At 52.4% G+C, this 21,073-nt stretch overlaps 4 protein-coding genes across 7 annotated transcripts; 2 read left to right on the plus strand and 2 right to left on the minus strand.

The window, feature by feature from the left end:
• Nucleotides 1–1,254: 1,254 nt before the first annotated feature.
• LOC142903206 (BRD4-interacting chromatin-remodeling complex-associated protein) lies at nt 1,255–10,363 on the minus strand. Of its 3 annotated transcripts, XM_076048722.1 has the most exons (14): nt 10,265–10,363; nt 8,885–9,127; nt 8,631–8,676; nt 8,499–8,541; nt 8,274–8,339; nt 6,418–7,989; nt 5,604–5,828; nt 4,874–5,477; nt 4,653–4,750; nt 4,250–4,308; nt 3,290–3,438; nt 3,080–3,174; nt 2,865–2,967; nt 1,255–2,087 (listed from the first exon to the last, which is right to left on the minus strand). In XM_076048722.1, the coding sequence occupies exons 3-14, from the start codon at nt 8,669–8,671 to the stop codon at nt 1,438–1,440; spliced, it is 3,705 nt and encodes a 1,234-aa protein (XP_075904837.1). In that variant the 5' UTR covers nt 8,672–8,676; nt 8,885–9,127; nt 10,265–10,363; the 3' UTR covers nt 1,255–1,437. The 3 variants fall into 3 exon arrangements, with proteins under 3 accessions (XP_075904837.1, XP_075904836.1, XP_075904835.1); XM_076048721.1 differs by having other exon boundaries at nt 2,865–2,964; nt 4,653–5,477; XM_076048720.1 differs by having other exon boundaries at nt 4,653–5,477.
• Nucleotides 10,364–10,881: 518 nt separating this feature from the next.
• LOC142903213 (enhancer of rudimentary homolog) lies at nt 10,882–13,401 on the minus strand. 2 transcript variants are annotated; one of them, XM_076048732.1, is made up of 4 exons: nt 13,252–13,401; nt 12,546–12,633; nt 12,072–12,192; nt 10,882–11,892 (listed from the first exon to the last, which is right to left on the minus strand). In XM_076048732.1, exons 1-4 carry the CDS (start codon nt 13,252–13,254, stop codon nt 11,790–11,792), a joined length of 315 nt encoding a protein of 104 aa, XP_075904847.1. In that variant the 5' UTR covers nt 13,255–13,401; the 3' UTR covers nt 10,882–11,789. The 2 variants fall into 2 exon arrangements, with proteins under 2 accessions (XP_075904847.1, XP_075904846.1); XM_076048731.1 differs by lacking the exon at nt 13,252–13,401 and having other exon boundaries at nt 12,546–12,639.
• Nucleotides 13,402–13,567: 166 nt separating this feature from the next.
• On the plus strand, nt 13,568–20,743 carry psen1 (presenilin 1). The gene is made up of 11 exons (XM_076048738.1): nt 13,568–13,695; nt 14,746–14,831; nt 15,944–16,308; nt 16,723–16,864; nt 16,987–17,054; nt 17,180–17,400; nt 17,757–17,855; nt 18,065–18,172; nt 18,259–18,435; nt 19,616–19,734; nt 20,455–20,743. The coding sequence occupies exons 2-11, from the start codon at nt 14,796–14,798 to the stop codon at nt 20,608–20,610; spliced, it is 1,491 nt and encodes a 496-aa protein (XP_075904853.1). The 5' UTR covers nt 13,568–13,695; nt 14,746–14,795; the 3' UTR covers nt 20,611–20,743.
• On the plus strand, nt 18,693–19,590 carry LOC142903189 (uncharacterized; the record flags this gene model as incomplete). The annotated part of the gene is made up of 1 exon (XM_076048702.1): nt 18,693–19,590. A coding segment is annotated over one exon (657 nt), but the record flags the coding sequence as incomplete, so codon positions are not given.
• Nucleotides 20,744–21,073: the final 330 nt, after the last annotated feature.

Below are 21,073 nucleotides of genomic sequence, written 5' to 3' on the forward strand. Positions count from 1 at the left end.
TCTGCAGGTCTTCGAGGGGGTAAAGGTCGCCGTCGAGAATTTGAGTTTTTTTTTTTTCTTTTTGGTCAAAGGCTGTTTTGATGGTGCAGAGACTCAACTCTCTCTCTCTCTCTCTCTCTCTCTCTTAAGCCCCGCCTCTTTAGGAACCTCGCAGTGACAGGGCGTGACGCTCCTGAAGACCCTCGTCCCACCCCCCCCCTCCCACCCCTCTCCCACCCACCCCCCCAACCGCCGCTGCATCGGTGCTCACAAGGCCTCACTCATTATTGCTTGGCGTGTGCCCCCCCCACCCCACCCCCTCGCTCGCCCTCGCTCGCCCTCGTGCTCAACACGGTGACGGACGTTGCAAAGGACAATAATAAAAAGAAAGACCAGCGCTCTGCCTGCTTCCTCTGGCCGGAGGGTGAGTGACAACTTCACCCACTGTGGGGGGAGCGACTCCGCCCACTGCGGGCTGGGGGGCAGGGGGAGGAGGAAAGGGGGGTGACTCCGCCCACTGCGGGAGGAGCCACGACGCCAACATCTGCTGGTGTGTTCAGGTTGTAGCACGTCACTAATTTCTTTGGAGTTTCATTCACTAAGCCGACACGGACGGACGGACGGACGGACGGACAGACGGTGCCCTGGGAGGGCGTGTCTTTCTTTTTTCTTTTTTTCTTTTTTTTTTTAAAGTACTGCCCCCTGGTGGCAGGATACAATGCTTGCTCACGCTCTCTCTCTCTCATGCACATACACACACACACACACACACACACACACACACACGCACACACACACACACACGCACACACACACACACACGCTCGTCACACACTGACTTTTACTGCCTTTGCTCAATGCAACTCGTCTGGAAAGAACACAAATTGGCACAGGTTATCAAAATAAATAAATACCCTGGAAGCTTGGCACTATGCAAAGAAGGAGAAGAAGAAGAAGAAGAAGAAGAAGAAGAAGAAACTTCACGTCTTTGTGAAAGAAATCTTATAGAAAACTATGGAATAATCTCAGTCTACGCCACGTCGTGGTGATCCTCACTATTACTTGGATACTATGCTGATGAAGGTTAAACCTCTGGGTGACTCAACTACCACGGAAACGATAGAGCTCCTATTCAAATAGACTTTTTTTTTTTTGTCCACAAACATACATCAAAATGAAGTGTCTAACATCTATGGATCTATAGACAGTGCTGTTGTCTGGTATGCATCTCTTTATAGTGCCTCTTGTTTTGTTTTTCTTTTCTTTTTTTTCCCCCCATTTCCTTTCCTCTCACTTCCTTTAAACTCTCAGTTCCCACTCGAAAGTAAAAAAAAACAAACTAACAAAAAAAAAAACAACAACAACCCCAGAAATCTCTTGTAGAAGTCAACAGCTCCTGATGAGGACATTGCGGCCCCCTCCGGGATGGGGTGGGGGGGGTCATCCAGGTGCGTTACCTCACAGGTGTCCCTCCAACATGCTGGTGACCGCCGGGTCCAGCGAAGGGCCCGGTGTGGCCGCTGCCGCCCCCGCCGAGGCCCCCTGGAGGCGCTGAAGCTCCAGGATGCTGTCGATGGCGCTCTGCAGATGGTCGCTGAGCACGTTGTCCTCCTGGAGCGGCGCTGGGGACGCATCCAGCCTGAAGCTCTTCACTCTCGGGGCTTCAGCGTCTCTATGAGGCGACTCCACACCTCTGGGCCGGGGCCCGGCCTTCGGGGGAGGAGGAGGAGGAGGAGGAGGAGCTTTGATTTGGGACTCTAGCGCCGTCTGCAGGACGTCGTCGTCGTCCGCGGGGTGACGAGTCAGGGCGCCATTGGACACCTCCTCGTCCTGCCTCGACCGCTGGGGGGCACCGTTGGTCAGCCGACCCGAGTGGTCCCGCTTGTGCGGCGGGTCGCAAGCCGAGTTGCGGACCACCTTCCTGGAGCCCGACTCCTGCTTGATGGTGAGCCTGAGGGCCCCGCGGGAGCTGGAGCAGTAGGTCTTGAGGCCGGGGGGGCGGTCGGAGAGGCGAGTCCACGCCGGCGGCGAGGAGGGGCTGCTGGAGGAGGAGCAGCAGCGCGGGGGAGGAGCCGGCGTGGAGGAGGCCAGCGATGACATGAAGGACTCTGCAGCGAGAGAGCAGCGAGTTCTAAAGGTCCAGTGTGGAAAATTTGGAGATTTTGAGAGGAAACAGCAACATCAGGTGGTCACATTTAAGACTGCAGCGCTACTTCACTCTCCCTCCCTCTCCCGAGCTTGCCAGTGAACTACAGTGGTGTTCGCATACCAACCTGGATACCTCATCCACCTTCTTTTCCGTTGAGGTTGATTTGAGAAAGTGGAGATGGAGGACGAGTTTAGTTAACGGACAATATTGGTTTTTTTTTTCCCTGCTCTCAGTTGTTTTCAGAATATACGAGCAGTAAACTTGTTAATTTGTTTTGAATTGTTTGCACTATAAGTTATTTGGGTCATTGTTCACGGCCTCCTGATTTATTTTTTGATTTATCTTTTCTATTCCGCAGTGGTTTTTTTTAATAATTGTTGATAATAAGTGGTACGTTCTACTATTTTTGACTCTTATTCTCTGTTTGAGTCATATCACTTGATGCTGCCTTTTTTTAACACTCCACACTACAGTACAAATGATGAAAGTATGTTTCATTTGTTGCATGCTGATATCGGATTGATATCGGTATCGGCCGATATTCAAGGTTGAAATATCGGCATGGTATCGGAAGTGAAAATATAGTATTGGGACAGCCCTAGAGCTCGGTGACCCCTGCACTGAATGTTTATAGGAAAATTGCTTTGTTTTAAATGAAAAAAAAAAAAAAAACTTCCTCTCTCTTGACCTCCCTGATTTGGACCGGACCGACCGGTGAGGAGGTCTGTCTACTGACCCGGATCTCTGCGGACCCTCCGCCTGTCCTCGGCCAGAGCGTGTCGCTCGGCCTGGAGGAAGAGCCGCTCCAGCATCACCATCTCAGCTGACGGACTCTCCTGCTGCGCAAAAAAAACAAAAAAAAACAACGTTGGTTTCACACAAGACACACACAAGCGACTGCCTCGTCACAGCGCCGCCGTGTGGGCAGCCAGGTGCGGATATGGGACTCACTTGGGCCTCTCGGACCAGCAGCTGCCGGTACTTGTTGACCATGTCCTTGGTGCGTTTGAGCAGGAAACAGGAGACGCTGTCAAACTCCTGGTCCACTGCGCACACACACACACACACACACACACACACACACACACGGAGGGAAATTCATGTCGTTGTTCGCTCTGTTCTGTTTGGCTTTCCGACGTGCGTGACATCACGCCCACCCACCTGCTGTGAAGTGCTGCTGATTGGGCAGGTGACCGGCGCAGGTGTGGTAGGGCAGCAGGCGGCCGACGGTGTCCTGCAGGCAGGAAAAGGGCCGCCCGGTTAGCGGGCTCTGGACGGCGGCGTGGTCCATACAGCTCCGCTGCTGGAACCTGGAGAAGTTGAGTGGAAATTTGGTAAAAAAAAACTTTCACCAGTTAGGTCAAAATATCTCCACCGTATGGCGAGCTAAAAAAAAAAAACTAAAAAAAACAAACAAACAATAATAATAATTTAAAAAAAAACAAAAATGATGCTAATGCTAGCAAGCGTGGTAACAGATGCAGCTGATAAAATCGGTTTTAACAGCCCAAGTGAAACAACGCAGCGCTCTGCTGACACCTACTGGTGTAAACATGACGAGTGCAGTGACATAAAAAAATAAAATAAAAAAATAAAAAACTCGGGTCAATCGTGGGCGTTTCAAAAAGCGAAAGCGGTTGTAACGAGAGAGAAATATGGCCACGTTTGCCACATATACCACATTTAAAAGTCTATTTAAAACACCTCTTGTGTTTTTAAAAGGTGTTAAGTGAGTCAGAACATAAAACCAAAGAACGAGGGCCTTAATCCGTGTCTGCTAATCCCACCAAGCACTCATAAATGTATAGTATGGCTAATAGTTTGGCTAATTATTGCTGAGGTTATGAGCGTTTTATTTAAAAAAAAAATAATATTTTTTTTACAGATTCTAAATGAGGTGATCATGAGGAAATTAGGTCATACGTTTTTTTCCCGTTTAAAAAAAAAAAAGAGGAAGAAACCCAGTCCTTTTTTTTTATAAATTACGTGGTTTAAAGAAATAAAACCAAAAAGACAAAATATGGATGTAAAGTGGAGCTCATTATGTTTCCACGTTGTGAAGGATGTTTGTGTCTGAATCCAGGATGTTCATTCGTCAAAACGGGCCTTGTGTGTCCCCACCTGAGCCGGCGCATTGCTGGTGTGAGTCGCTCCTCCCTCTGCTGCCGGGCTGCCAGCTGCTGGCCAGCAAAACGTTTTGGATGAAGACCAGGCGAGGGGGTGAGATTCACAATCATCAATCAAAGTGTTTAGATGTGGTTTTTTTTTTTTTTTTTTTTGCTGCCTTAAACAAACAGTCTAACGAGCCTGGTTGCTTTGGTCCACACAGCAAATTATCTCATGGCTAACTAGGCACACTTTGTGAAAGAAAACACACATTCCCAGTTGGCTACTACAGTAACTATTTACAATGACAAATGAGAATATATGTAATTTAATGAAATATACTAAATATATATATATATACATACATACAGCTCCTAGCTAAGTATAATTCTTTTTTTTTGTTGAATGGTCTCAGTACCTTAGTGCTGCTCTGCTGGCTGGACTGGATGGGGTCACACTCCCTGGGGGCATCCAGGGCGGCCAGGTTTCTCTCTACCAGCAGGGCAGCTGTCGGCTCTGCTGGAGAGGCGGCAGGTGTCAGCAGGGTTGTGGCAGGTGCCAGCAGGGAGGCGGCCGGTGCCAGCAGGGAGGCGGCAGAGGACGGAGACGTAGCCAGCGGTGGCCGCCGCTGGCACTCACCGCTGTGTGTCTGCTGTGGGACGGCAGAGTTGTCTCCATCCGGGGGGTAACTGGCAGTTGCGGCACTGGGCGGCTGCTGCTGCTGCTGCTGCTGCTGCCACTGCTGCTGCTGCTGCTGCTGAGGCACTGGGATGCTGATCTGGGCCGGAGGTTGGGGAGCAGGTGGCTGGATGTGCCACTGTGAAACCTGGAGCTGACGGGAGTCTTGATGCTGGCGGGGATCCTGGAGCTGACAGGTGTCCTGGAGTTGCACCGACGGTTCTGCTGGAACCCCGGCTGCGGGTGGCTCCGTCTGAGGGGGGGAGCAGAAACTACTGGGAGGAGACATCCCCGAGTCTTGAAAGGGAGGGGAGGAGCACATCAGGGGTGCATCTTCTGTGCCCGGGAGAGGAGGGGAGGGCACCGCATGCCGGTCGGACCCCGCAGTGCGGTCGTCCTGACTGGAGCCTGTGTGGATCTCTGGCTGGATCTCCTCCTGGATCTCTGGTGGGATCTCTGGCTGGATCTCCTCCTGGCCAGGACCTGGGGAGTCCAGGCTCTCCGTCGGGGCCACAGGCGGATCTCCAACCAGCAGCTCGGACGCGATGGGAGAACTAAGTGCTTGCTGGATTGGAAAGAGTGAAAGGGTAAACTTATGATCTTCAAATTACAGTATTTCTGGGAGCATGATTAGGGGGACAAAAACAAACAAATAAAAGAAAAAAATAACATTGCTTGCAGAAGTTTCGACCTGTTGCAGATGTTGCATAAAGGCCTGGTTGTGACTCAGGGAGTGTGCGACTTCCTCCAACGCCGCTGGGGTTGAGTCTGCTGGGGGCATCGGGAGTTTTGGCACCTCCACGACTGCGTCGGGAAGCAGCGGCTGCTCGGCAGCAGCAGGCTGCAGCACGGTCACCACCGGCGGGGAGCAGGAGGCCGACTGCACGGCCACCTGCTGGAGCACGTGGGCGTAGGGCTGCAGCGGCGGGACAGACGTTCAACAGTTTTCAGCAATCATTCTTCATCTACGCATACCTCCCATACTTTGTCCTGCTTGACCTTGTTCTTTTTACGGCTACACAATGGGTAGCACAAATAGATGTTCAGAATAGGACGCACCAAAATGGCGTATCAAAGGATTGCACTGTTCTCCTGTCTGCGCTTCCATTTCTACAGAATGCTCTGTGAGGTGGGGGCCTTTGAGACTCTCAAATAAATGCTACCCAACCAGACCTGGATTGTTTCGTGAAGACTTGTGAGTGCAGACTCAGTGGTCTAGTGGTAGAGTGTCCGCCCTGTGACTGGTTTGATCCCTGGCCGGGTGCCCTTTTTATAAGACTGTAAAAAGGGCACCCGTTGCCTGGATACTTGGCACCGAGTATCGGGGTTGGTGGACTTGGGGGGAGAGGGGGGTGTTGGATCACCCAATGATTGCTGGGCGTGGCACCGCTGCCCGCTGCTGCCCACCACTCCCTCAGGGGATGGGTCAAACAAATTTTGCATCCTTTGGGGTGAGACTTTGACTTTTTAACAGCAGCTACAGACGTCAGACGTGAAGGTCTCACCTGTGGCAGGTGGTGGAAGGTGGCCTCCTCCATGCTGGTCCTCTCCTCCTGAATGCCTCTTTCTGGCAGGAGCACCACGGAAGCCTGCTGCAGGCTCAGTTGTCCCTCTGTCAACCCAGTCTGAGGGGGCGGAGCCGGTGGCGGGGTGGCGAAGGGCAGCCCCTGGACCACCGAGGGTCCGTTGACGATTGAGATGGAGGTGAGGTCCTGGGGCAGCACTGCCGAGCTGTTGATTAAGGTGATGTGGTTTCCCAGAGCGGCGGGGGTGTGGACCAGGGTGGCACGCTGCCCCTGCCCTCCCGGGGCGGCGTAGGTTCCCGCCAGCTGCGCCGGCACCTGGAAGACAGTAGGGGGCGCCGACTGCAGCTGCAGCGGTCCTGAAAGCACGGTGGCCTGGCGCAGCGCCAGCTGGCCCGCCGGGCCGGCGGCAAAGACGGGACTGAAGTTGAGCTGCCGCTGTGGAACTGTCAGGATCTGGGAGCCGTCCAGCAGCTGCCCGGCGGGGGCGCCCAGGCCCTGGTGACCTCCGTGGGTCAGCAGAGGTCGAGGGGCGGTGGCGAGGGGCTGGGAGATGGTGACGGGGCACTGGCCTGGAAGCAGGAACTGGTTCTGGCCCTGGAAGAGTCCCTGAGGCTGCAGGACGAAGGAGCCGCCCTGGTTGACCAGCTGCAGGCTGACTGGCTTGGGGAGCTGCTGTGGGGGTTGAGGGGGCGGAGCCTGCAGCTTCTGACCCGGGGGCGGGGTCAGCAAGATGTTTGGCGAGGCGGTGCCGGGAACGAAGGTGAGAGCCGGAGCGGGTTTCTGCCCGGACGGTTTGGGGCTGATGTGGACCAGGCGGGGTTGGATGCTGATGGGCAGTTTGGGCTGGATGTGGAGGGGAGGGGCTCGCTGCAGGAGGAGCCCCGGTGGCGCCACCGCCGCCGCCGTCGCCACCGCCGCCCGCAGGCTCGGGCTTATGAGCGGGCGGCTGGAAACGGCCTTGTGGATGATCATGCTGGAGCCGTGGGCGGGGCTTAGGGAGAAGGAGCTGTCGGGCGAGGCTGCAGGGAACACGCTTCCTGGCACCAGGCCCATCAGCTGGGGGGGCGCGGCAGGCTTGAGGGAGGGGCAGCCGGGCCCCACGGCCAGCAGCGAGGGCTGGGGGGGCTCCACCGCCGCCTGGGTGTCCCTGGGCAGCAGGGGCAGCGTGGCGGCCTTGGGCGCCGAAGGTGGCGCGGCGAGGAGCGGGGCGGGCGAGTACAGCGACAGGCTGTCGGCGGGGTGGGGAAGCCCCGCCTCCAGCGCCATGGTCTGCTCGGTGATGTCGGCCTCCTGCAGGCTCTGCTGCAGGATGTCACAGGCCACCTCCACCTCCTCCACCTCCTCCTCCTCCTCCTCCTCCGCCCCTTCCACCTCCGCCTCCGCCACTGCCGCTCCCTTCTTCACTTCGAATTCGTGGCCCGCTGCCACCGCCAGGTCCTCCCCGGCCTCCGGCGACGACAGCAGCGCCTCCTCCAGGAAAGAGAGGTCCACGCACCCTGGAGGAGGCGTGTCCGGGGAATCCCGGCCATCCCCCAGGAGAGAGACGGGGCTCTGTGGTGAGACCCAGCAGAAGGGGGTGTGGGAGGGCAGACAGACAGGCAGACAGCAGGATGGAGGGATGTGGAGTGAAAAGAGAGAGATGAACGCGGTGAGATAAGCAGGTGTTAACAGGAAGCAGGTTGTTTTTTTGAGGGGGTGGGGGAAGGGAGAGGGAGGGGGGGGGGGTTTGGCACACAGACGGGGAGAAAATGATCCTCCCGGGTGCGATGTGGGCTGTGGTGACGCTGCTGCTGCTGCTGCTGCTGCTGCTGCTGGCGGCAGATCCAGACACTCACCGGGGCGTCTGCGAAGAGGGAGGGCTCCCCAGAGGAGGCGCTAATGAGCAGGTCCTCCGTCTGCAGCTGGCGGCATCAAGTCGCACCAGTCGGAGGAGAACATTTTACAGTGAAAAGAAAGAGGAAGAAGGAGTGGCAGGGGAAAAAGTTAGTTTGCGACAAGCAGAGCCAAGCAACAACATTCCCACCTCCAGTTTGTCCTCGGCTGTGTCTGGTTGTCGTTACCTCATGGGTCCCATGAAGGAAGTCGTTCAGGGCCTGGGGGTCACTGTGGAGATGGGGGGGGGGGGGCATCGGTTACAAAATGACCACAGCGACTCTCGCACATGAGGGCGTTTGCTCCTGGGTGTCACTCACCACAACACATCAAGTAGACAAGTCCCATCTTCATCCTCCATGTCAACTGAGAGGGGGAGGAGCAATAATTAGCATCATCATCAGTCAAACTGACACTGACACTCAGGACCGTCTCAGTGGACATTTTCAGGGGGTCAGAATCTGTCATCATGTGACTCAGCTTATTAACTTTCCCTCTTGAATTAGACGCCTTGGTCCAGAAGGACCCTATAAAGTCATCCCTGACGACCGGACGACCAAGTCAAAGAACCTACTTCACATGTGAGAGGCCCCATACAGAGCGGTCAGGCTGAGTGGTGGCGGCAGCTTCATGGGAGGCGGCTGCTGCTGCTGCTGCTGGTGCTGCTGGTGCTGCTGGTGCTGCTGGTGCTGGTGCTGGTGCTGCTGCTGCTGGTGGTGCTGCTGCGCTTCAGCGTCTGGAGGCAGAGGGATGCCGGGCGGCGGTGGCGGCGGCAGGACGGAGATGGCTGACGGCTCGGCTGAGGCATCGTTGCATCCTGGTGTGGGGGTGTGGGGGTGGAGGTGGAGGTGGAGGTGGAGATGGAGGTGGAGATGAAGGTGGAGAACACGGCGTCAGGTCACCTGAGTTCACGGGCAGCTGCACCGGGAGAGAGCCCTCAGCTCCCTCCTCAGCGCTCAGGTCGATACTGCTGTTGTGCAATAAGCACATCACATCCGCTCCGGCTCTATTGATCAAGCCTCCGCTCGCCTGGAGAGCGAGGCAGTCTGCACGCTATTGTTGTGGCCGTCAGGCTGAGCGTGAGCTGGAGGTAGACACCCACCCACCCACCCACCAGCCACCACCACCTCGGCTGTCACCGCTGCTGGAGGAACAAGGCGGCAGCGGAGACGCGGCGTGTTGCCCCCCCCCCCCCCCCCCCCACCCCCCTCGCCTCCTGCCCCCCCATCCTCCAAACAACCACCACCACACCACGAATGGTGCGGCATTCTGGGGAGGGGGCGGCGGCGGTGAGAGGAGGGGGACCCCTCGTGCAGAACCACAACCGAGCCCCCACCACCACACACACACACACACACACACACACACACACACACACACACACACGGCCCTGCCTGACGCGTCCTTGTTTACAACGCGACGACCACCGCATCAACATCCCCACCGAGGTTCCGCATCGCCCAATGAGATCCGGCCAGGCGACCCCCCCCCCCCCTCTCAGCCTGCAGCATCGCAACAACAGCGGCGGGGCTCCGGTGATGCATCGGCGGGTTACGTAAGGTGAATGAGCGGCCGTGCCGTGCCGCGCCGCGCCGCGCCGAGCGGAACGTCCCGGCACAGCCGCGGTGGTCGCGGAGCCCCGCCGCTCGCTCGCTCGCTCGCCCGCCCGCCGCGTCTCTCCCAGCGTCACCCGGACGGGACCTCGGCAACCATTGCGAATCATCGCGCTCTAACAAAAGATGCCTTGTGCTCCATCTAAGGAGGCAGCCCCCGAGCTATATAGCAGCCCCCCCACCTCCACCCCCCCAACCCGACCGACAGACCGACCGCCGCGCCACCGGTGTAATTCCACAATTCACTGGGAATTAAAAAAAAAAAAAAAAGGGAGGAAAAAAAATCAGGAGAGGGAAGGAAGAGCAGGAGGAGGAGGAGGAGAAGGAGGAGGAGAACTCACCCCTTCTTCTTTGTGGTTTATTGTCCTGTCAGGCGGGCCTCTGCGCCATCGATTCTCACTCAGTGGTCTTTTCAGATGCTAAAAGGAGGAGAGGGGTGGCTAGGAGGAGTGGGGGGTGGGGGGTGGGTTGGGGGGTGAGAAACAGACGGGGGGTGGGGTAGGTTAGGGTAGGGGGAGTGGGAGTGGGGGGCGGGGGGGGGATCACAACACAAAGGTGGAGGAGAGGATCCGGAGAGAAGGATGGAGCGGAGGAGAGCAGCTGCCCCGCGAGCCGCCGTGGGGCCCCCGCTTCCCCGCTACAGATGTTTCCTGCACGACGTATTGATTTTCTCTTTTATTTTTATCCCCTCAAGTGCAGGAAAGTGAGAACACTTTCCCAGGGTGGCATGCTGGGAAAAAATAATAATAATAATAATAAAAAATAAAATAAATTATTAAAATAAAAAATAAAATCAATATTCTGAAACGCGCTAATTCACCACTGTATGCTGTGCCGGGGAGACTGTTGTCATTTACCGAAGCGTTTTATTTGAAATTAGGAAGATGAAAATAGAGACGTTGAAACGAGAATAGGCGAGGTGTGTCGGGCAAAACAAAAAACAAATTTAACAATCGGGTGTGAATGTAATCATTTTATTTCAATATGCAAATGAGCAACCAAAATCCCAAAACACTTAAATACAGCATGTAACAGGATTTTTTTTTTTCTTAAATGGAGTAGGACAACTTCCGTGAGAACTTCCCCTGTCGCTCAAAGTAACAACAATAAATAAGAGACGATGGATAGCGAAAATCCAATTTCCACCCGGAAATCTCATTTCAAAGTCTGGCCGAGTGTTGCTGCTCCTACAAAGCGGCTCAAGGAAACACAATCAATATTTTGGCGCAGCTTGTTTGCCACAATATTGAGTGGCCACAGAGAGCAGTGCAGCAAATTGACACAATCAGTGTTGCCTACAAGCAGCAGTAGTGTCCAGCATGGTGGAACAGGTGAAATATAGAGGTTCACAAACTGCCTCAAGAGAAAACAGCGGTGACAGCGGAAGAGAAAAACCAAACAATAATCCTCATTAAGAAACAGGAACCCCACTTTTTCTACAAATAAAGAGGATCGTATTTTTGACTGTGCATATTTTGTTTTTGTTTTTTTTTGTAACTTGGACATCGAGCAACAAAAAGATTGATGACTTGAGTCAAAATATGTATTTGTGGCAAATTTGATACGTTTTTTTTTTTTTTTATGAGGATTTCCTGAGATATTCCATCGTAAAGGGACACAACACATGATATAAGACACAGATATTATGGGGGAAAAGATGCTGAACAGATAAACTTTGAGTGAAAGAAAATGTTTTATTATCAATAGTCACACATTAACATACAAAACACAACCCTCCCCTACATGACAGGAAAAAAAATGTCTTAAAACAAAACTTAAAAAGTGTAAAACAATTAGAACACACATTACTGATTAAAAAAACCGCAATAGCCCTCCACCCCCGACTCCTCTAGCCAATCAGGGGCTTCACTTTGACGACTGCTGAGCCTGGCGGCGCAGCAGCACGTAGATCTTCTCTTTGATCCAGTCCTTGTTGTACGGCTGGTACGTCTGCGTGTCGGCACGATACCTGAGGACACAAACAGAGCTGCCGTCGGCTCTTTGTCTCCCGGCGACACTTGGAAAGATTTCAAACGTTTCACAGTATGATATCAAAGGTGAAAATCGTGTGTCAGGAAGGACTGCAGCAGACCACTTTAACAGACATTAACAGCTTCTTTTTTTTTCCCCCTCTCTTGTCAAACTTACACCAAACAGCTGAGGTCGGCCAGGTCATCGATGAAATCAAACAGCTGGCTGATGTCGTACGTGATTGACGGACTGTTGGGATTCATCCTCTTTAGGTGCTCCTCGTACATCTTGCACACACCTGAGCGGGAGGGCAGGGGAACAGTATTAAGCCTATTCACCTACAACAGTTGCTGTAAAGGCGACAAAACACAAAGTGATATCGGCCAATCTCAGAGTAATGTGGGTTTATTTCCAGGTGTTCAAGTATTCCGAAATGTGACGCAAGTTCAATATGAAGACATGAAATGGCAGGATGTTAAACTCTTTCAGGGCATATCAATAAACAAATATTTCAATGTAATGACCTCATTATTGAGTCTGTATTTAAAAAAAAAAAGAAAAGAAAAGAAAAACTACTCTGAGGTGGCATAGATAACCATGCGTGTGTCTGAATGCTTCAAATAAACAGAAGAACATTTGTTCCCAGCCTACCTTCCATACACTCGTTGACTGACTCATAATCAGCATATGTCCTCCCCTCCGGCCTCTTGGTGGGCTGAACCAGCAGGATGGTGTGCGACTGCATAAACAGACATTTATTTAATGTATGTAACTAAGGTAAAATTACACAAGTTTTCATTTTGTAAAATACATTAAGATTAACATTTGAATAATATCGTAACCAAAGACAGCATTTTTTTTTAATTTTTTTTTTAACAAACTCCAAACTGCGTTTGAAGCGCTGTTGAGTTTACCTCATATTAGTCACAATTATTATTATATTAGTCATAATTAGTTCATGACATTTTTTCCCCGGACTAACTGGGTTTAATCAGTCAACGACACGTATCACTACGTTGCTGCATGTTTACGCAAAACAGATGGACAAAGTCTTCACATTTAAGGATGATTCAAGAGTAATTGTGTATACAACATTCGCCACAGACAAGACACTAGTTAGCAGTTAACCGATCTGATTGTAATATAGGTCAGTGTGTTTTACTGCAGCTGCTAAGGAACCAAACACCCCCGACTCTAATGCTAACGTTAGCATAAGGCGTGCAGTCGTCTTTAACAAGCGTTTCTGTTAGGACAAAAAGGACCGACGATCAAACTGCCACATTCTTTTACAAACACTTTTTATCCTTCGATCTCGCCAAATAATTAACGGGGACAAGATTTTAAACGGGCGTCTTACCATGCTTTTAATGTGTTTTTCGGTCGGTCTCCGTCGTTTTTTCTTGAACGGTTGCCCTGACTCGTACGAATTGACCTTTGTCACCGGAAGTACAACCCACCACAACAATTTCGGTCAATCACATTATTATTATTATTATTATTTTAAATCAATTAAGAATGCTAAAGTAAACAACAGTATCCAGAGGAACGTTTTTATTAAACAATGAAATATTTATTTGTTTCTTTAAAAGAATAACTAGATAGGGCCGTCGCAAAAAAAAAAAAAAAAAAAAAAAAAAAATCAGACCGTGAACGCCCCCTGAAGGCGTGAGAGCAGGAAGTGTTTCATCCAAGCAGCCGGATGTCCTGTGAGGAACGGGAACAACAAAGAGGGGAAAGTACCCGGGTTTAAAACCTGACGCCGAGACAGAAAATCTAAGAATTTAACCATTTTAATCGCAAGGTAAGTTTTGTCCATTTGAACCTACTGCATGGTGCTCATATTTAGTCGGAGCTAACGCTAACCGTGTAGCGTTAGCCGCAACGTGCGGCCGCAGCCAGGCGCTGTAATAGGAACAGGAGTGCCGCGGCTACTCAGCCCTTTGCTTGAAATGAAATACTCTCTATGTGTGTGTGTTTGGAGAATCAACAGAGCTGCTAAGCACACCTGGTCGGGGTGGCAATAATTCAGAAACGGTGGGACGACGAACTGCCTGACTTATCATTAGTTCCGGCCAGGTGTCAAATTGGTAATGGATGCGCTACATTCCCATTCATGGTGTTCTCCACCTTTTTCCATTATGATGAATGAGCTTCAACATGTAGTGGTGGTCTTTAATGTTTTCAACACAATCGCTGACATTCTAACATCAGAATTTTGAATATTATTTTTTATTCTGTCCTGAATGACCACTGGAAAATTCATCTGAACACAGGTTAATTTTAGAGGAATGAGAAAAGACCACCAGTCCTGGAAAAAAAAAAAAAAGTAAATAAGTAAATACATAAAAAAAAAACTGTCTTGTTTTCCGTGACATCTGAATCTTTTCTTTAGACACCCTGCCCCCCTAAAATGTTTTTGCCATTAAAAGAGCAGGAACACGAGACAGAGCCAACTTCTTACAAAATAAATTTGATTTTGAATTTAAAAATTATTAAATTATTCTTTCATATTTGTACTGGGGGGATGTGGAACCGCTGGGATCACAAAACTGAGATGACCTTCTTGGCCTTGAGCACAATAGTCTTTGCTTTAGTATTGGATATGCAGCAACTCGTTGCAAAGTTTCTCTGCTATATAGTATTTACACGTGGGCAAGGTGTTTGTTTGTGTAAGCAAAGCCTGTGTTTATTTAACCTCCTTCATGTTTTAAGGATTTTCAAAATCACAGCAAATCTCCTCTTTGCCTCAGAGGGGCAACGACTGTGCCTTTATGTGTTCTTTTTTTTTTTTTAAACCAAAGATCAGCATTTCATTTACTCCTGCCATTTTTTTTGTTGCGTTCTCCACCAGGACAAAGGAATTTGGTTTGCATGTGAGGACGAGCGGCTGCCGAGCCAACCATGGCGAACAACCTGCAGGGGAGCGAAAACAACATGGTGAGTATGAAAGAATGCCGAGCGGCTTCTGTGTCTGGCGCTCCGGCCAGTGGTTGGCAAACGGTTATTGTGTGTGCGCTACTTCTGTGGCAACCCTGTGATGTAATGGACTTTTTGTGATGCAGCAGAAGACTTTTTGATTTTTTTGGTTTTGGGGGGAGGGGGGGAGGGGCAATAGAAAAGAGCTCTCATAAGGACGTTTACCGCCTGGAATATAGTCGCTCTCTGACCCAACGACGGTGAAGCATTCGTAACATTGTTGTGCGATGACGCTGCGTTTGACTTTTACCACCTGGTTCGGCAGTCAAAGTCCGCTTTTTTTTTTACTGGCCGGTTCACTGTTGTGTGAATCAAACACGCAGCACGTGTACATGTCAACACTTTGAGCCATCGGAGGGCGTCGGTCTTGATTCCACTGCGATCTATGTGGCCGTCGGGGGTCTGGGGGCCGTGGGGGTTCTGGAAGGCCTCCGGTCCACTGACGGGTTGTGTGAGAAGCCAGACGTCGCCGCTGCGAGGTGGATCCACGGTGCCGTCAGTGTCGATTCTAACCGAGGCGTGGCGGCTCTCGCTGATCACGTGACTTCCTGTTTCTCTGCTGCCAATGAGGTTGCTTCACAGCCGGGCCCTCAGCGTGCCGGCACTTGCCACACACACACACACACACACACACACACACACACACACACACACACACACACACACACACACACGCACTCTCCCAGTTTTCCTGAAGGGACTCCTGTTCGTCCCAGTGTTGTGGTCCCTGGAAAAACTGGTAGAGTGAGTGAAACCGTGCCAGTCGGGATGACAGTGACCTCTTGTGTTCATTGGAGCTCATGGCAGCGGAGGCCCGAGGCAACGTGCTTTTAGTTTCTAGTGCATCAGAGTTCTTTTCAGTCAGGATGTTTTCCTTTCTTTTGTTAGATATTAAAGTCATCGTTCGCACACACGTCGGGTGTGTCAGTGTGAGTTGCAGGCCTGGACAAACACTGGATTAATTATAAGTCCTGCCTTCTATCTGTGTTATTTTAAATAGCATACTTGAATTTTGCATGCATGCATGCGCAAAACAAATTGTTACGTTTATGAAGTCATTTGTTTCTCGTCAGGACCAACCGGAGACGAACGCAGCCCCCGAACCTACCGCTCAGCCACAGGAGGCGACAGCGACCAGGTTCCGGTCCAGAGGAGGCGGGGGAGAAGGAGGTGGAGGAGGAGCAGCAACAGCAGCAGGAGGAGCAGCAGCAGCGGCAGCAGCGGGTGATGGAGGAGCGGAGCAGAACGGACAGCCTCCCTCAGCGTCTCGGCCCCCCCGCGTGGTGGAGGCCGAGGAGGACGAGGACGAGGAGCTGACCCTGAAGTACGGAGCCAAGCACGTCATCATGCTGTTCGTCCCCGTCACCCTCTGCATGGTGGTCGTCGTGGCGACCATCAAGTCGGTCAGCTTCTACACCCAGAACGACGGACAGAGACTGTGAGTGTTTTCCCAGCTCCTCGCGTGGAGCTCCCAGTCGAGTGTAACCCAGCTGCAGCGCCACTAGGGGGGGCTATCACATCGTGTTGAGGGAAAGTTCTCCCATAGAAGATGATGATGATGATGATGATGATGATGATGATGATGATGATAGTAATAATGTAAATGTGGGTTCAGGCTCTGGAGGCATTTCTGAGTAATGAATGGATGAAGTATTATTTTTTGGCAAACAGTGGTCCAAAAAGTCAAACTGCCAGCCAGCCTCACTGATTCACATGAATTAAAGCCATTTCTTCTATGTGTGTGTGTGTGTGTGTGTGTGTGTGTGTGTGTGTGTGTGTGTGTGTGTGTGTGTGTGTGTGTGTGTGTGTGTGTGTGTGTGTGTGTGTGTGTGTGTGTGTGCGCGTGTGTCAGGATCTACACACCATTCCCCGAAGACACGGACACGGTGGGGCAGCGAGCGCTCAACTCCATCCTCAACGCCACCATCATGATCACCGTCATCATCGTCATGACCCTGGTGCTGGTCCTGTTGTACAAGTATCGCTGCTACAAGGTGCGAAGCACAAGCCAGGACACACACACACACACACACACACACACACACACACACACACACACACACACACACACACACACACAGCTGCACTTGTACGAACGCTGCTCTGGTCTCTGCAGGTGATCCAAGGCTGGCTCTTCCTCTCCTCCCTCCTCTTGCTTTTCTTCTTCTCCTACATCTACCTCAAGTAAGCCCCGCCCAGCTCACCCTTTGATTGGGTCATATCTTGCCGACTGGCTGGAGTCAAGTCTCACACCTCCCCACCCCCTGACCCCCAACCCCCATCTCTCGCTCCTCTGTTGTGTCCAACAGGGAGGTGTTCAAGACCTACAACCTGGCCATGGACTACTTCACGCTGGCCATCATCATCTGGAACTTTGGCGTGGTGGGCATGATGTGCATCCACTGGAAGGGGCCCCTGCGGCTCCAGCAGGCCTACCTCATCATGATCAGCGCGCTCATGGCCCTGGTCTTCATCAAGTACCTGCCCGAGTGGACCGCCTGGCTCATCCTAGCCGTCATATCTGTCTACGGTAACCAACCCCCCCCCCCCATTCCTCCTCCTCCTCCTCCTCCTCTGCTGCTGTGGATTTATTAGGAGAGAGGTGACCTCACTCGGTCAGACAGTAACCGGGAAGCAAAAGTTCATTTGTACCTGCAGTGCTGTAGTTGTGTATTGAGTTCAGTGTCAGTGAAGAAGAGTTTATTTCTTTTGCACGATTCTTGTGAATGAATCTGTGAGAAGGAGGCTGAAGGATTCCAGGAGGGCTCTGCGTCTCCTGCTCCTGTCAGAAAAGCCACTTCCTGCTCCTCGACCCTGGACGATGTCAGGTTGAACCCACCCCCCCCCTCTAACGCCTCCTGCCTGGACTTTGTCTGTGTCTCTCAGATCTGCTGGCGGTTCTCTGTCCCAAAGGACCTCTGAGGATCCTGGTGGAGACGGCGCAGGAGAGGAACGAACCCATTTTCCCAGCACTCATCTACTCCTGTAAGACCCCCTCCCCCTCACACACACACACACACACACACACACACACACACACACACACACACACACACAAGCTGAGTTCCCAATACTTTTTTTCGCAAAATAAAATAAAAGCGTAATTTCCACCATACCATATATATGTTTTTTTTTACCTCTTGCCTCATTCACTTTACTGCAGCATTTACTGCACACTTATTTTTGCACTGCAGCCACCATGGTTTGGCTCGTCAACATGGCCGATGGCGACAGGCCCAAGAGAAACTCGTCGGAGGCGCCGGCGGCGCCGACGCCCCACCAGCAGGAGGCACCGGCGGCAGGTAGGTAGAGTGGGCGGGGCCTGTTCCTTGCGCCCGCACCCGCCACCCTCCACCCCTCACCTCACTGGCTGTGCTCCGGTCTGCAGCCGTCTCGCCCCCCAGCCCCTCCAGTCCGTCCCAGGACGACGGAGGCTTCACGTCCGGCTGGCTCAACCAGCAGCAGCACCAGCTGGGGACGCTGCAGTCCACCGAGCAGAGCCGGCGGGATATCCAGGAGATGCCGTCCGCTCGGCCGCCGCCCGACGACGACGACGACGAGGAGAGTGAGTGCCTGCCGAGTGCGGGGAAGAAAACTCGCAAAACACGAAATGTTTTCTAAATTTCTGCAGTCTTGCAGAAATTGAAAACACACTTGTTGTGTTCTTGATCTCTGCTGGACTGCAGGAGGACGGTCGGAAACACACTTTGTGTTGGTTTTTTCCTCTAAATTTCTGCAATCCTGCTGAGATTTAAACACACTTTGTGTGTTGTCCTATTTCTGCAGGACTGCAGACATTTGAACACGCTCCTTGCGTTTTGATTTCAGCAGGACGTTCGAGGTCGTCGCTGCTCCTCGTTTTACTGCGTCTGCATTGTCAGCGCTGACTGTCGCGTTTCTTCTCTAAATGGAGCCGCCCGGAGATGTCGCAGGAGATCTGATGGTGGCCCCAGTAGCACCAGCAGCCCCAGTAGCCCCAGTAGTACCAGTAGCACCAGCAGCCCCAGTAGCCCCAGTAGTACCAGTAGTACCAGCAGCCCCAGTAGTACCAGTAGTACCAGCAGCCCCAGTAGCCCCAGTAGTACCAGTAGCACCAGCAGCCCCAGTAGCCCCAGTAGTACCAGTAGTACCAGCAGCCCCAGTAGTACCAGTAGCACCAGCAGCCCCAGTAGTACCAGTAGTACCAGTAGCCCCAGTAGCCCCAGTAGCCCCAGTAGCCCCAGCAGCACCAGTAGCCCCAGTAGCACCAGTAGCCCCAGTAGCCCCAGTAGTACCAGTAGCACCAGCAGCCCCAGTAGCCCCAGTAGCCCCAGCAGCACCAGTAGCCCCAGTAGCACCAGTAGCCCCAGTAGCCCCAGTAGTACCAGTAGCACCAGCAGCCCCAGTAGCCCCAGTAGAACGGCAGCGCTCTGGCACGTCCCAACATATATTCTACATTCTAAGGTTTTTTTCTTTCTTTCTTTCGTGGTGTTGATGTGAACTGAGGGCGTGTTAGCCAGCGGCCCGCACACTGTTTTCACTCACAGCAGATTAGAAAGTGTCGATCTGCCGCAATCCCAGGGTTTGAGTGTAGCGATGTTCCTGCTCTGTGGTAAATACGGGCTCCGCCTCCGGTCTGTGCGCTAATTACAGCTGTGTGTGTGTGTGTGTGTGTGTGTGTGTGTGGGGGGGGGGGGGGGGGGTTGTAAGGCGGCGGGGCGGCGGCGGTCCCCACCCTGACTGCGGCGTCTGTTTCCCTCCCACAGGGGGCGTCAAGCTGGGCCTGGGAGACTTCATCTTCTACAGCATGCTGGTGGGAAAGGCCTCGGCCACGGCCAGCGGCGACTGGAACACCACGCTGGCCTGCTTCGTGGCCATCCTCATCGTGAGTCAGCGCGCACCTCTCCTCGCCGCCCTCGCTTTAATGGCTGTTTACCTGGTGGCACGCCGGCGTTTCACATTTAAAAATAATTCACCTCGCCGCCGCCAAATGATGACATGCAGCCGTGCCAAGCGGAGACCGCCACTGACAGACGTGCGCGCTCACGAACCGTACAAAATTCAACGTGGAAATGAACGTTTTTTTTTTTTTACGGAGCAACTCACGTTATGTTGTCTCGAAATTTTATAAATAATAATAATAATAATCATAATGATAATAATCTGCGCTCCTGGGACATAGCTCGCACACGCTTTGGACGTGCGCGTGCACTAAGCCGTGACGTCACTCTCAGAATGTGGACTTTTGTGGGGATTTTCTAGCGATTAGAAACTATTCAGAGAGACAGAAAGTCTACGAATAGAAATATACAATAAAAAGGTAATATTATGAAGCATGACTTTGGTAGGAGGTGTCCTGTCAGCCATTTTACAGATGTTTATTATTGTATTGCGGTCAATGGGGGAAAATGCCTCTTGGTCCCGTGGAATTTTATGTTGCAGTACCTTGAGTGGCCACTTGGGGAAAAAAAAAATCGGCCCGCTGCCATATTGCCAGTCCGGTATCCAGTTCTTATAATACATCCATGGTTTCATCCCATTTGGAACCAGAGTCTGCATGGACAGCGACCTCTAATTGACCTTTGACCTTGTTGCCTCCGTGCAGGGCCTGTGTCTGACGCTCCTGCTGCTCGCCATCTTCAAGAAGGCCCTGCCGGCGCTGCCCATCTCCATCTTCTTCGGCCTGGTCTTCTACTTCGCCACCGACAACCTGGTGCAGCCCTTCATGGACAAGCTGGCGCTGCACCAGTTCTACATTTAGCAGGACGCCGCCACAGCCGCGGCCACGCCCACCTCCGGGTGGCCCCGCCCACACGGCCCCAGCCGGCCGGGACCAACCACGACCACCAACGAGAGCGGCCCCTCCCTCGCAGCCAGGGGCCGAAGGGTGACACACACACACACACACACACACACACACACACACCTCCACTCTCAAAATGGGCTTTAACAAGAACTTGTGCTGCTACACACACACACACACACACACACACACACACACACTCTTCTGCTCCAGCCGGTGCCTTGCTCAGGGACACCTTGGCATCTTCCTTCATAGACTGGGATCAAACTCCTGCCCCCAACACACACACACACACACACACACACACACACACACACACATGCGAAAACCTAAAGCTGAGAACTTGCAGAAAAGCCTCTGTGGATCCAACAGAGGCGACGTTGGTCCTCGATCGTTCATCACGTGGTTCGATTGTGTTTGT

The sequence above is a fragment of the Nelusetta ayraudi genome, unplaced genomic scaffold (assembly GCF_046127955.1).
Source record: "Nelusetta ayraudi isolate G7.1 ecotype Tasmania unplaced genomic scaffold, CSIRO-AGI_Nayr_v1 ptg000108l, whole genome shotgun sequence".
In the NCBI taxonomy this organism is placed as follows: domain Eukaryota; kingdom Metazoa; phylum Chordata; class Actinopteri; order Tetraodontiformes; family Monacanthidae; genus Nelusetta; species Nelusetta ayraudi.